This window comes from Pristis pectinata, chromosome 7 (assembly GCF_009764475.1).
Source record: "Pristis pectinata isolate sPriPec2 chromosome 7, sPriPec2.1.pri, whole genome shotgun sequence".
Classification (NCBI taxonomy): domain Eukaryota; kingdom Metazoa; phylum Chordata; class Chondrichthyes; order Rhinopristiformes; family Pristidae; genus Pristis; species Pristis pectinata.
The window spans coordinates 20536149-20549033 of NC_067411.1; the positions used below are offsets into that span (position 1 = coordinate 20536149).

Genomic DNA, 12885 nt, shown 5'->3' on the forward strand with positions numbered 1-12885 from the left:
TCATACAGCATCTCTATCAAACTGTACAATGCTTTCAGTGTTTAATGCATCTCAGTACAAGTATGCTGCTTGCAGGACAGGGTGATTTAAAGGCAGGAGCTGTGAAAGGCTGGAGCAGTACGGGTTCCTGACACCGCAACTTTGCCATCATTTGGCAGCAGGGATTCATAATTTCAGAGAGCTGCATCAACATACGCTCTCACCAATCAGCAAACAGAGTACTTCTTAAGTATAATAAAGGTTATTTAATCGACAAAACCAGAGGATGCATACTCTGAGAATGTCCTATAATTATACAACACATAAATTGACTTCAACATCAAGTTTGTTGCTTCAGTGAAAAAAAGGAAGGGTGCAGGTAATCTGGTATTTGGCAAGGGGAAAAGAGAAAATGCAAGATAATGTTCTGGGAAAGGTGAATGTGCAAATGGCCAATAAGTGTAATGGTTTTGGCCTCTTTGGAAGCTATTGTTAGGTTCTGTGTACTCAGTTTCCTTGATATTTTTGTAATTCTATATCCATTTCCTCACTGAATCTTGCTCTTTCATGATTTTGATTCCTATTCATCAACGCCCAAGGTAAATCTGGGGCAGGGTGCACTTATGAAACATTCAGCTGCTGTCTGCAGCTTTACGGTAGAATTTACTGGAAGGCATCTCTTCACACAGAGATGCCTTCCAGTAAATTCTACCATAAATGTACAGACAGCGTATCCTTCTCTCAGAAATCATCATTCCTCTTCAATTGAGAGTGATGAGGACTTGGGACCATGCATTTATCTGAATTATTTTACACTGGCAAATGAAATAAAAGTTCCTTCTTTTCATACAATGTTTAGAAGGGCTTGGTTATAAAATAGTTGCAACTAGTGTCATTATGGATTCTCACTATATCTGGAAATCTATTGGATTTGTTGCCATTGTTGCTCATTATATGTGAATAATGCATCAGTGGTCTCCTTGATGCAACCATTGGTAGCAAACTGTTCATATGCTGGATATCCTGAGGTGATGTGATGTTGTCAGCCCTTGGCAAAAACATATGAATAATTTATTAGGTTTAAAATCTTCATCAGCAGTGACTTGAAGGGATAGCAGTCATCAGAAGGGATGGTCTTCAATCCTTACTTTGGTGGCTGCTCTTGTGATGTTGGAATAGATTCATTTGGCAGTGACGGGAGGTTGATAAGGCGAGCTTGGATATCCAGGCTAAAGATCAGGAATTCTCCCTACCCCATTAAAAAAATGGAGCAAATGGTTGAAGAATGTGGCTGGCTTAAACTCTATTGCATCTTTAATTAGGAATTAGATCAATATCTATTGGGCAGGTTTTCAAATCTGACCTTATTTTCTCCAGACAAACTTGGAAAACAAAATCACATTCCATAAAGCATGAAGGGGTCAGGTCGGGTGGGAGTGAAACCCACAAAATAAGCACACATGGATCAGTCTGCTGTAACACTTGCTTAAATGAATAAGGAAGAAAAACACATGACTAGCAAAGGTAATGTAATAGTAATCCCACACCTTTCTGGGCATTTCTTTGCTATACACTGCATAAACTAATGCTGCAGTAAAGAAACCTCACTTGGCAAGATTCCAGCTACATACTGAAATTTTTTAATGCTTCAGGTGCAAGCTGCAGTCTTGATGCAGTTACACAGTTTTGCTAAAATTGAGTCCCATCAATTGGAAGTAAACAATGTTTCTTTGCCAAACTACATAAAGAACAGATACCCAAAGTTAAACACATGCTTGATTCACACCATTACATAGAATTCCTGATCCAGCAGTAGAAACAGGATTCAAGCACCAGCCCTTTCTCACATGAGTTTTCACTGTTTTGCACACTATATTGAGTAAGGACCATGGCAGGCAACCCTTGCTCACAGACTATTCTTCATAAACATAAACAGCCTAGAAGTTCTTCAGTGCCACTAAAGACATGATAAAGGACTACCGCTTTGGTAGTGGGTCTGCCCTTTGGTCAGATTGGTGGGGTGAAGGAGATTGGCAGTCCAATGGATGTCTGGATTTGTGCAGCAAGTCAGCACAGTCTGGGTTAACTTTCCTGCTGAGGGCAGTAGTCAAGACAAAGGAGACACCTCTGGAATGGGAACTCTTCTAGAGGTCCCCTTTAAATAGCTCTGCTACGGAGGAAACGACACCATGAAAAGTCATTCCACAAGTGGGCAACAACAGTTGCTCTTTGGATCAAAATGACCTAATTTCTGGGGTGTAGGGAACGATGTAATTGTGCATCCTGTTGCAGAGATCACAGTACTGGTGCAGAGATGATCTGAGACAGAAAGTAGTGAGGCAAGTTTACAGGGAGGCACAGTCTCTGATTCAGAAATGATCGCAACTGCATTTTGCACTGTGGAGGAACAACTTATTTAAGATGCACAACACTGATGAGGCAATTCTGTAATGAGTTTGCAGGTTTCTATGTCTCATTAAATTCATTAGATAGACAGATGTAAAATATTATATTTAAAATCATTTCATAACCTTTCTACAAAAAATTCTGATGCAGATATTCAATGAGTTGGCAGATAGATGTGGGCTTCTTAGGGATGAGCTGCACTCACTCTTAATGCCAACAGATTGTGGCAATAATCAGCTACTTGCTTGACTGATACAATTATCCTGAGAGTTTCTGTTAAATTTTGACTTTTATTAGTTTTTGATAGGGAAGAAGTTAATTAGCTCCAGGATTGGCCTTTGTGAGGAGAGCAGCTTCTGGTTTCATTGAAATACTTCTCTCATTTTAAAAAAAGGCAAGCTGGAAAGAGACAGAATGTCATTTTCTAAATATATACTTTTGCACACCAAATCTGGTCAGGTGATTTCTTGGCACTTTTATTAAATGACTTCACATCTCCAACTATCTCATCCAGTGAAACAACCAATGTTTTTGCATACAACCAATAAAAACATACAAAGAAATTAAAAACATACAGGGATAGAAACCAGTATGCAGTGTTTGTGAAGTATGAACCTTGTTGTCAAGGCTGGCATTTGTTGCTAACTGCCCTTGAACTGAGCAGGTTGCCAGCTCACCGCAGGAGGCAGCTAATGATGTGGGTCTGGATTCAAATGCAGGTCAATAATGCGATGACAGCAGATTTTCCTTCCCTAGGAGGACATCAGTGAACTAGGTGGATTTTTAAGAACAGTCCAGCAGTTTCACAGTCAGAATCTTGATACAAGCTTTTTATTCAGAAGAACACAATTAGTAGAAGTAGGCCATTCTGTTCCTCAGGCCTGTTCTGTCATTCAAGACTGTATAGCTTAGCTTTTAGAACATAGAACAGTACAGCACAGGAACAGGCCCATCGGACCACAATGTTGTGCTGAATTAATTACACCAGTAATTAAATGTCTAACTAAAATAATCCCTTCTGCCTACACAATGTCCATATCCCTCCATTCTTTGCATATTCATGTGCCTATCTAAGACCTTCTTAAACACCTCGATCATATTTGCCTCCACTACCACCCCTGGCAGCGCATTCCAGGCACCCACCACTCTATGTGTAAAGAAACATGCCTAGCACATCCCTTTTAAACTTTCCCTCTCTCACCTTAAAATTTATGCCCTTGGTATTCAACATTTCTACCCTGGGAAAAAGATACCAGCTGTCTACTCTATCCCTGCCTCTCATAACCTTACAAACTTCATCAAGTCTCCCTTCAGCCTCGGCTGTTCCAGAGAAAACAAACCTAAGTTTGTCCAACCTCGCCTAATAGAACTCTAATCCAGGCAGCATCCTGGTAAACCTCTTCTGCACCCTCTCCAAAGCCTCCACATCCTTCCTGTGTTGAGGTGACCAGAACTGAATGCAATGCTCCAGATGCAGCCTAATCAGAGTCTTAGGCACTAACCCTACATCCCTTGGATCATATTTGGCTTCCATCTTAAATATAACAGCAACCAAACCTCCACAGCCCTCTTGGGTACAGAATTCCAAAGATTCATTGTCCTCTGGGTGAAGAAATTTCTCCTCATATTGAACCCCTGGTTCAAGATAGACATCTATCTATCCTCATCTTGAACCCCTGGTTCAAGGTAGACAGTGAGTGGAAACTTTATCCCTACATGTACCCTGTCAACCCTGTAAGAGTTATCCAATTAATTAAATCAAAATTCCTCAGCTGCTGGGCTGGGATTTGAGCTGCAGATCATCACCTGGGCTCCTGGATGACTGGATATACAACTTGTAGAATGCTTGCCAACTTAGCAGTGAGATGGCCTTTGCCCAATAACCTCAGGCATTTGGGCTGCTGTTAAACCTATTAGGCCCAGCGGGAGGGGCTATGAGTGCATGTTCCTTCAAACCCAATACTGGATCTAACGTACCTAAACAGCCAAACCTGTACGTCAGAGGGTGTGGCTGGGAAATTGCCATGCTTCCCTCTCTAGTTTCATCCAGTCTGAACCTAAATAATGGGAGCGGAGGCACAGCCTTTTCAATATGCCTTTCAAAGCTCCCAGAATGCAAGTATTTGAAAAATGGCCAAACAGTTTTGGAACCAGACTGTTTTATGACTTACGAGTAGACCTCAGGGTGCATTCATGGCTTTCTCGTGCTCCATCTTTATAGATGCAAGAGGCCTACTCCAATATACTTGTGATCCCATCCCTGCAGTTTGGAACAAACGAGAGGCAGTCAAGATTTACAACATGCCGCACTTTTGTCCGTGCACCAAGCCAACTGGATGCAAGGCCTCCACAATTTTAGAAAAATATGGGTATTCTTCTAAAGTCTACCTTTTATTTCAAATGAAAATGACCAAATTTGAACAATATGGTACTTTGGAAATACTGGAATAACAAAAAAGTTTTAATTCCTAGAGTTGACAGTTTTGCAAAATATCACATATTTCACATATACACAGACCAAGCAGGAGCATGCGAGTATCTTAGGCAAGTAAGTGTCAGTGTTAGTACCTGCAACCAGCAGCAAGTTGGGCGAACTCTGCACTCTCTTCACAGAGGCTAATTTAACTGATGTAGCAGCACGTTTACGAGCACAGCCACCGCTGTCTGAAAACAGAACCACAGAAATGCACAGCATACATATCAGGCAGAGCATAAGGTGAGCAAGCCAGTGCAATTTATTTAGTGGCAGGATATTCTAAGTAAATCAAATCCAAGCACATTATTTACATGCAGGCAAGCTGCTCAGGTTAATATAACAAATCATTCAGTCAAATCAATAGCAATGCATATCTGTGAGAACAAAGAGTAGCAATAGGCCATTCGGCCCCTTGTGCCTGGTCTATTATTCAACATGCTCTTGGCTAATCTCAGTGTTACCTCAGTGTTATCTCCCTGCACCAGCCCTATATCCCTTGATTCTCTTAATACCAAAGAGACACATTTTGACTAACTGTTAATTTTAAACATGCCAATGCCTTCATCCCATCAAATAACAGTAAAACCAAGGTGCAATGCAACTCGTGTGGGTTAGGTGGTTGAGAGAGGAAATATTCGTTGGGGTAGGGCAGCACCAGAATTTTACTACGTGGGATGTGGATGATACTAGATGCCCATCCCTAATTCGCCATGGTTCGAGTGGTTTGCTGGGCTATATTTGAGGGCAGTTAAGCTATGAACCGAGCACATTGCTGTGCATCTGGCATCACACGCACGCCAGATTAGAGAAGAAAATCTGCCGTTGCTTAAAGAACCTGGTAGCTTCACAGTGAATGTCATGATTGCTATCATTTTATCCATATTTATTTAATGAGCTGAAATTAAATTTTCCTTATGTCAGGTGGGATTTGAAACAGTCTCTCTAGATCATTTGTCCAATCCACTGGATTACTAGTTTAGTAGGAGAAGATACCATACCAATAATAGCACATAGAAGCAAACTACTAAGTAGAGTTTAATGCTTCAGTTGAGTGTTGAGTTCAGCTGTGCTGACTCAAGGAGATGCCAAGGGAGACTCAAATGCTTCCTTAAGATGGCCATGGGAAATGGGAGGAGGAACTGCCAGCGGCTTGGGTACTGGTGGTAGAAGACTGAAAAGAGGCTGGAGGATCTAGAAAGGGATGAGGAGATTTGAGTAAGGGATTAAAATAAAAACAGGGGAAAAATAAACAAGATAATGGTGAAAACAATGGCAGCTGCAAACAAATATTAACAAACAAAAATAATGGATAGGAAAAGACAATCAGTACAGAAAGCCAATTCCATGTAGTAGTGATGTCAGAAGCATTGTGATTGGACATGCTTTACCTACCTAGTTGAGGTAAAAGGAGAAAACAAATCTAATAAGAAATCAGTAAAATTCCTTTCCAGTACTCCCCTCACCTCTGGACACCTCGTATTTTACACTGCACTTAAAGTATTGCCATGATAATTGTTTTTATAATCTTCAGCAAGAGTCACACCCTGGAGCATGGTGGTGGGATGGCTCAAGTCATTTTGCTTGTCGAATATATTTGACCCAGTAACCATGACACATAGCAAACTTGGGAAGCCTTTGGAATTACAATTTCCAACGTTTTCCATCAATGGAAGTTTTTCCCTATCTTATCTGTCATTGACTAATTGCAGGAGATACACTGCATTATTAGTCAACAGCTCTATTATCAATATGTCACTAGATTACCAGATGATAAAAGGAGAGCTGGATGACCTTTCCAAAAACTCCCTTTTTGTATATTTTTTTCAGTATAATTTTTAAGTTAACTTTGAACAATTCTGCCACGCACTAGTGTGTAGTACTTACCAAATTGCACTGATTGATAATTGCATTCCAAGAGTTTTAAATTATGCACACTCGCACAGAAAGTTGTACAGCATTGCCGCTAATTACAATTCTGAGAATTTGTAGCTGATGCAAATAAATAACCATGAATGGGGGGAATTGGTGGCAGTGAAACCAAAACCTGCCCGGACAACAGAACATCAAACCACTGGATCCACAAGATTCTTTGCTTTAAACACTGACGGAGAGACTAGAGGGAAAGCGTAATGTGCCATGTCTCAATAGAAAAGTGGCAGTAACATTTTCTTGTTCAGACCAAGAGAGTCAGCTCAATAAAATCAGAACACAGTACCATCTACAAAATGCACGGGCTACCTTATCTCAATATGTTGGCAATCATTTCTCAAACCCCTCAGCTAAGCATCTTAAAGTCTCCCAAGAGGATCTCTGGATATTCTGGTGAGGGGAATCACTTTTATACATTAATTCAAATTAAGGTCTTCTTCTACCTTTGCATTCATTTTGGAAGGGTTGATCAATTGTGGGAGGTGAGGGATGGAGGTGCAGACATTAAATCGGTGCTGTACTATAACCAGTGGGCAGTGAAGGAGTAGACAGGAAGTGAAAAGTTTTTTTTGACAATTAAGTATAGGATGTTATTTCCATAATCCTCTCAGCTGCACTCAGAGGAGACATAATGGAGGGCTCATTCACTGAGTTTATATGGGTAGAACTCAAAAATAAGAAAGGTACAATCACTCTTATGGGATTATACTACAGACTCTCCCAGTGGCCACCAGGACATTGAGGAATCGATACAGTATGCAGGCAGATTAGGGAAAGGTGTAAAAACGTGGATGTTGTAGTGGGGGACTTCAACTTCCCTAACATAGACTGGGACCTCCTTAGTGCAAGAGGTTTAGAGGGGGCAGAATTTGTTAGATGCATCCAGGAGGGTTTCTTAAATCAATATGTAGATAGTCCAACAAGTGGAGGGGCCGTACTGGACCTGGTGTTGGGTAATGAGCCTGGCCAGGTGACCAACCTTTCAGTGGGAGAACAGTTAAGGAACAGTGACCACAACTCCTTAGGTTTTAAGATGGCTATAGGTAGGATAAGTACTGTATGAACCTTGCAGGAGAGTATTAAGTTGGAGCAGGGCAAATTACAAGAGTATTAGGCAGGAATTAGGGACAGTTATTGGGAACAGCTGCTTTTGGGCAAGTCCACATCTGACATGTGAAAAGGTGTTTAAAGACCAACTGCACAGAGTACAGGACAAGTATGCTCCAGTAAGAAGGAAGGACAAGGATGGCAAAGTAAGGGAACCTTGGATGACAAGAGAAGTGGTGAATTTAGTCAAGAAGCGTATGAGAGGTTTAGGAAATTAAAATCAAACAGAGCCCTTGAGGATTATAAAGAAGCCAGAAAAGAACTCAAGAAGGCAATTAGGAGAGCCAAGAAGGGCCGTAAGAAGTCCCTGGCAAGTAGGATTAAAGAGAATCCCAAGGCATTCTATACATACATCAAGAGCAAGAGGATAACTAGAGAGTGGGTAGGACAACTCAAGGATAAAGGAGGGAACATGTGCTTGGAGGTGGCAAATGTGGGAGAGGTCCTAAATGAGTACTTTGCATCAGTATTTACCAAGAAGGATGTGGAGTATAGGGAGATCAGTGTGCAGCATGCTAAAATGCTAGGGCATTTTGAGATAAAGGAGTTAGTGTTGGGTTTCTTAAAGAACATTAAGGTGGTTAAGTCTCCAAGGCCTCATGTGATATACCCAGGTTATTGAGGGAGGCAAGAGGTGAGATTTCTGGGGCCTTGACCAAGATCTTTGTGTCCTCCCTAGCCATGGGTGAGGTCCCAGAGGACTGGCGAGTAGCTAATGTTGTTCTGTTATTCAAGAAGAGAAATAGGGATAATCCTGGTAACTATAGAATAGTGAGTCTCATGTCAGTGGTAGGGAAGTTACTGGAGAGGATTCTTAGGGATAGGATTTATGAGCATTTGGAAAAGCATGGCCTAATTAGGGACAGTCAGCATGGCTTTGTGTGGGGCAAGTCGTGTCTTAGTAACTTGAGTTTTGAGGAGGTGATGAAGGTGATGAATGTAGAGCTGTGGATGTTGTCTGCATGGATTTTAGTAAGGCATTTGACAAGGTCCCTCATAGGAGGCTCATGCAGAAGATTAAGATGCATGGGATCCAAGGTGACTTGGCCGTTTGGATTCAGCATTGGCTTGCCTATAGAAGACAGAGGGTAGTGGTTAATGGGACTTATTCTGGCTGGAGGTCCGTGACTAGTGGTGTTCCACAGGGATCCGTACTGGGATCTCTGCTGTTTGTGAGATAGTCTGCAAAAATATATATATAACTTAGATGAAAACGTAGATGGGTGGGTTAGTAAGTTTGCAGACGATACAAAGATTGGTGGTGTTGTGGATAACATAGAAGACTGGCAAAGGATATATAGAGCAGTTGCAGATATGGGCAGAGAAATGGCAGATGGAATTTAACCTAGCCAAATGTGAAGTGTTGTACTTTGGGAGATCAAATGTAAAGGAACAGTAAGAGCAAGACCCTTAACAGTGTTGCTGAGCAGAGGGATCTTGAGATCCAAGTTCATAGATCCCTGAAAGTGGTGACACAGGTTGATAGGGTGGTAAAGAGGGCATAGGGTGTGCTTGGCTTTATTAGTCGAGTAATTGAGTTCAAGAGTCAGGAAGTTATGTTGCAGCTGTATAACACTCTAGTTAGGCTGCATCTGGAGACTATTGAAGAAATTTTTTTTAAAGAACTACAGATGCTGGAAATCTGAAATAAAAAACAGAAAATACTGGAAACACTCAGCAGGTCAGTTAGTTTCATGTTACAGAGAAGGCAGAGGAGGAATACAAGTGGGGATATACAAGGGAATATCTGTGATAGAAAAGGGTCAGTGTTATCCTGAGGGTGGGTTGCAAAGGTCCATCAGTCAAATGGGTTAATGTTGGCAGTTAGAGGATGATAATCAGACAAGTGTGAGGCGTTGCACATAGCAGGGCTGTGTGACATGCCCAGTAGATCAGACTGTACTAATGGGAAGAGAAAAACTGAGCCAATATCATTAACTCATTTCACTAGAGGACCTTTACAACTTATCCCCACAGTAACCCTGGTCTCACCCTATGTCCTTTCCAGCCCTTCCTGCTTCCCCCTCCCATCACGCGCCTCCCCATCTTCCCTGCAAAACTAACTTGCTATTCACTCTTTCCCAGTTCTGACAGAAGGTCTTCGACCTAAAACATTAACCTTGCTTCTTTGCACAAACACTGCCTGCCCTGCTGAGTGTTTCCAGCATTGTTCATCTTTATTGCAGAATATTAACGAGACTAGAGAAATGGCAGTAGAGTGAATAGCTCTGATGTGGACCTGGCACAAAACGCAATGAGCCATGTGCCAACATCTGTGTTGACATTTCTAGCATTGTTTTAACCTTTATAGCATCTTGAGCTTTAATCTTTTGAAAAGGTCTTGATAGCCATTGACCCCTATAAGGTATTCAATCTTTTCTTTCGATTATTTACCCTGGTATTTTTGGACAAACTTCAAGCAACTGATTTATAATGACAAAATATCTTGTAGCTCCCATAGAGTTTGATTTAAATGTCTACAGTCAATTGTAACAGATCACACATCCACAGAAATATCAATAAAGGTGTTAGCAAGTTAAGGTGGTGAAACTTTGACTCCACATAAACTATTAAAACAGAATCAGGGAATTATTTTGGTGATAGTGAACTTAGTGTCATTACACATGTTTCAGTTGTATTATTGTTATTTAATTGTGAATAACTGTAATTTTCTACATAAAATATCCAGAGAAAAGTTTCTGACTAACTTTTTATTCACAGATGAAAGGGTTAATGAATCATACACAATTGCTCAGAAATCCAGTCCTAGCCAGTAGTCTTAAAGTGGCTACATAAAAGCATCAATGCATTGTACCATGTCTTTGAAATTCGTTCCATTCATATAGTGCAACCAAACAGAGATCCACTTCTAGACAATTATGTTTAAGGGGAAAACCAGGAATAAAATCAAAAATCTTTGGGTTAGATTCAGATTTACTTTAAATCGCTTAAAAATGACTATTTTGCATTAATCACTACACTCGTTATTTATTTTTATATACCCAATGCTATTTCTTATTTCTGACCAAAAGTAGTTTCCAGAATGCTACAGGCAAGATTATTGATAAAAAGAGGGTGAAACTAGAGTGAAATGGGAGTCAATTTGCTCAGTGCAGTCTCCATGATTTTTTTTAAACATTTTCTAATGCTAGGCCCAACTCCATCATCAGCAGCACATAAAAAAAGGAAAGTGACATATTCAAATTCAGCTCTGTAAATAGTCTTCAGTTATACAGGAAAAACAAAACAACAGTCAATTTAGCTTTGAATATGTCACTTTCTTTATATATTCTGTGCTGATGTTGAAGTCTGGCCTAGCATTAGAAAATATTAACAAATATAATAAAAATATTAACAAACAGAATTTTTCAGCCAAACAGTTCACTTTGGATTTATTACCAACTAACTGCTATACCTGGCATTGTATTATGCTGGCAATCATGATGTTTGAATTTATTTCCATGCAGTTGGGTTTGATAACACTCTTTGTAAATGAAATAAAATCTAACAAGTATATAATTATTCCATGAATAATATAATTAGGGGACTAAAGTTATGTTGTTTAACTAGAGCTACCAATAAAACATACTCACTAAAAAATAAATATGTATACAAAATTGCATTTAATATAGTTCTCTAAGTAGGCACACACTCATGCACAATGCGTAAATTTACTTGATTTCAATGTTAAAGTATTTCAGAATACATTATATTTATTTCTTTTGAATCTGGTTCAAAAATGTCTGGATTAATTTTATCTCCATCTCTGGAGCAACCAACATATAGCTGACAATGGGAAAAACGAGTTTCCAGAGCAAGGCCAATGACTTTTAGTGATTGTTCTTGCACCTTGATGATGCTTGAAGCAAAACTAACTTGAACAGGGAACTGAAGTTGCTCAAATTTAAAAAGGTAGATCAGATGGGATCATTGGTATCCAAGGGATGAAGACATTTTCCCCAACAGCATTACCAGTCATTATTGTAGCCTCAATTACATGTGGTAGTAAGTTATGAATTGATGAGTTTGTGTCTTTGTGTAATATTGGTGGAGGTGGATCCAAATTCCAAGTAGCATGATTGGAGCTCCTTCTTTCATTTCAAGATTATGTGATGGCATACCAGCTGGTGACAGAATGTTTAAAAATTCAACAGAAAAAAAAAGTACAGCCTCGACGTCTGTCACACTGTCAATAGATTTATATTGTACAGGTTGTCCGGGAGGCTCCAAAAGAAGATATTTATTTATGGCGTGAATTGCATCATTTTTGGATGCTAAAATTGCTCTTTCATGCAACCATTGGTAATTCAAATAGGGTTGAGTGACATCTGAGAAAACAGCTTACATCAGATGTAACATGATGTAAATGATGTAACAATTCTGCCCAAGCCTTTCACTGAAATCATTCCTGTTGAGTCTTAATAATTTGAGTAAATTTGTATCTCCCAATTGGTTTTCCGTTGCAATCATTTAACATTTTCTCAAATATATGATGCTTTAATTCAGCCTTTCAATTCATCTGCATTAGTACCTCATGGAATTACTGGTAGCATTTGATGAAAATCTCCAGCTAGCTTTCTGTTAATCTATTATTGTGTCCAAGATCTTGCATCGTCCGATCTAGTGCTTCAATGGATGCTTTGTGAGCCATTGTACATTCATTCCAAACAATAGGTTTACAATCTTTAATTTTTTTTCCCTTTGCAGTTCCCCAACCAATGGAGAGGGCCCTGAAGAGGTTAACAAGAATGATCCCAGGAATGAAAGGCTTAACATACAAGGAGTGTTTGTTGGCTCTGGGCCTGTACTCGATGGAGTTCAGAAGGACGCGGAGGGAGTCTCATTGAAACCTATCAGATGCTGAAAGCTTGGATAGAGTGGACGTGGAGAGGATGTTTCCATTAGTAGGAGAGGTTAGGATCCAACGGCACAGCCTCAGAATAAAGGGATGTCCCTTTAAAACTGAGATGAGGAGGAATTTCTTCAGC

At 40.0% G+C, this 12885-nt stretch overlaps 1 protein-coding gene across 16 annotated transcripts in view; it reads right to left on the reverse strand.

Moving 5' to 3' along the window:
* The window catches only part of LOC127572413 (sorbin and SH3 domain-containing protein 2-like), a 337556-nt gene that overhangs the window by 114286 nt on the left and 210385 nt on the right, over nucleotides 1-12885 (reverse strand). For 13 of the 16 annotated variants that reach the window (XM_052019641.1, XM_052019638.1, XM_052019636.1 and 10 more), the window contains one exon: nucleotides 4954-5049. The exons of the other annotated variants lie outside the window; for them this stretch is intronic. In XM_052019641.1, coding sequence (XP_051875601.1) covers nucleotides 4954-5049 — 96 coding nt within the window. The remainder of the gene's footprint in view (nucleotides 1-4953; nucleotides 5050-12885) is intronic. 16 annotated transcript variants of the gene reach the window in all.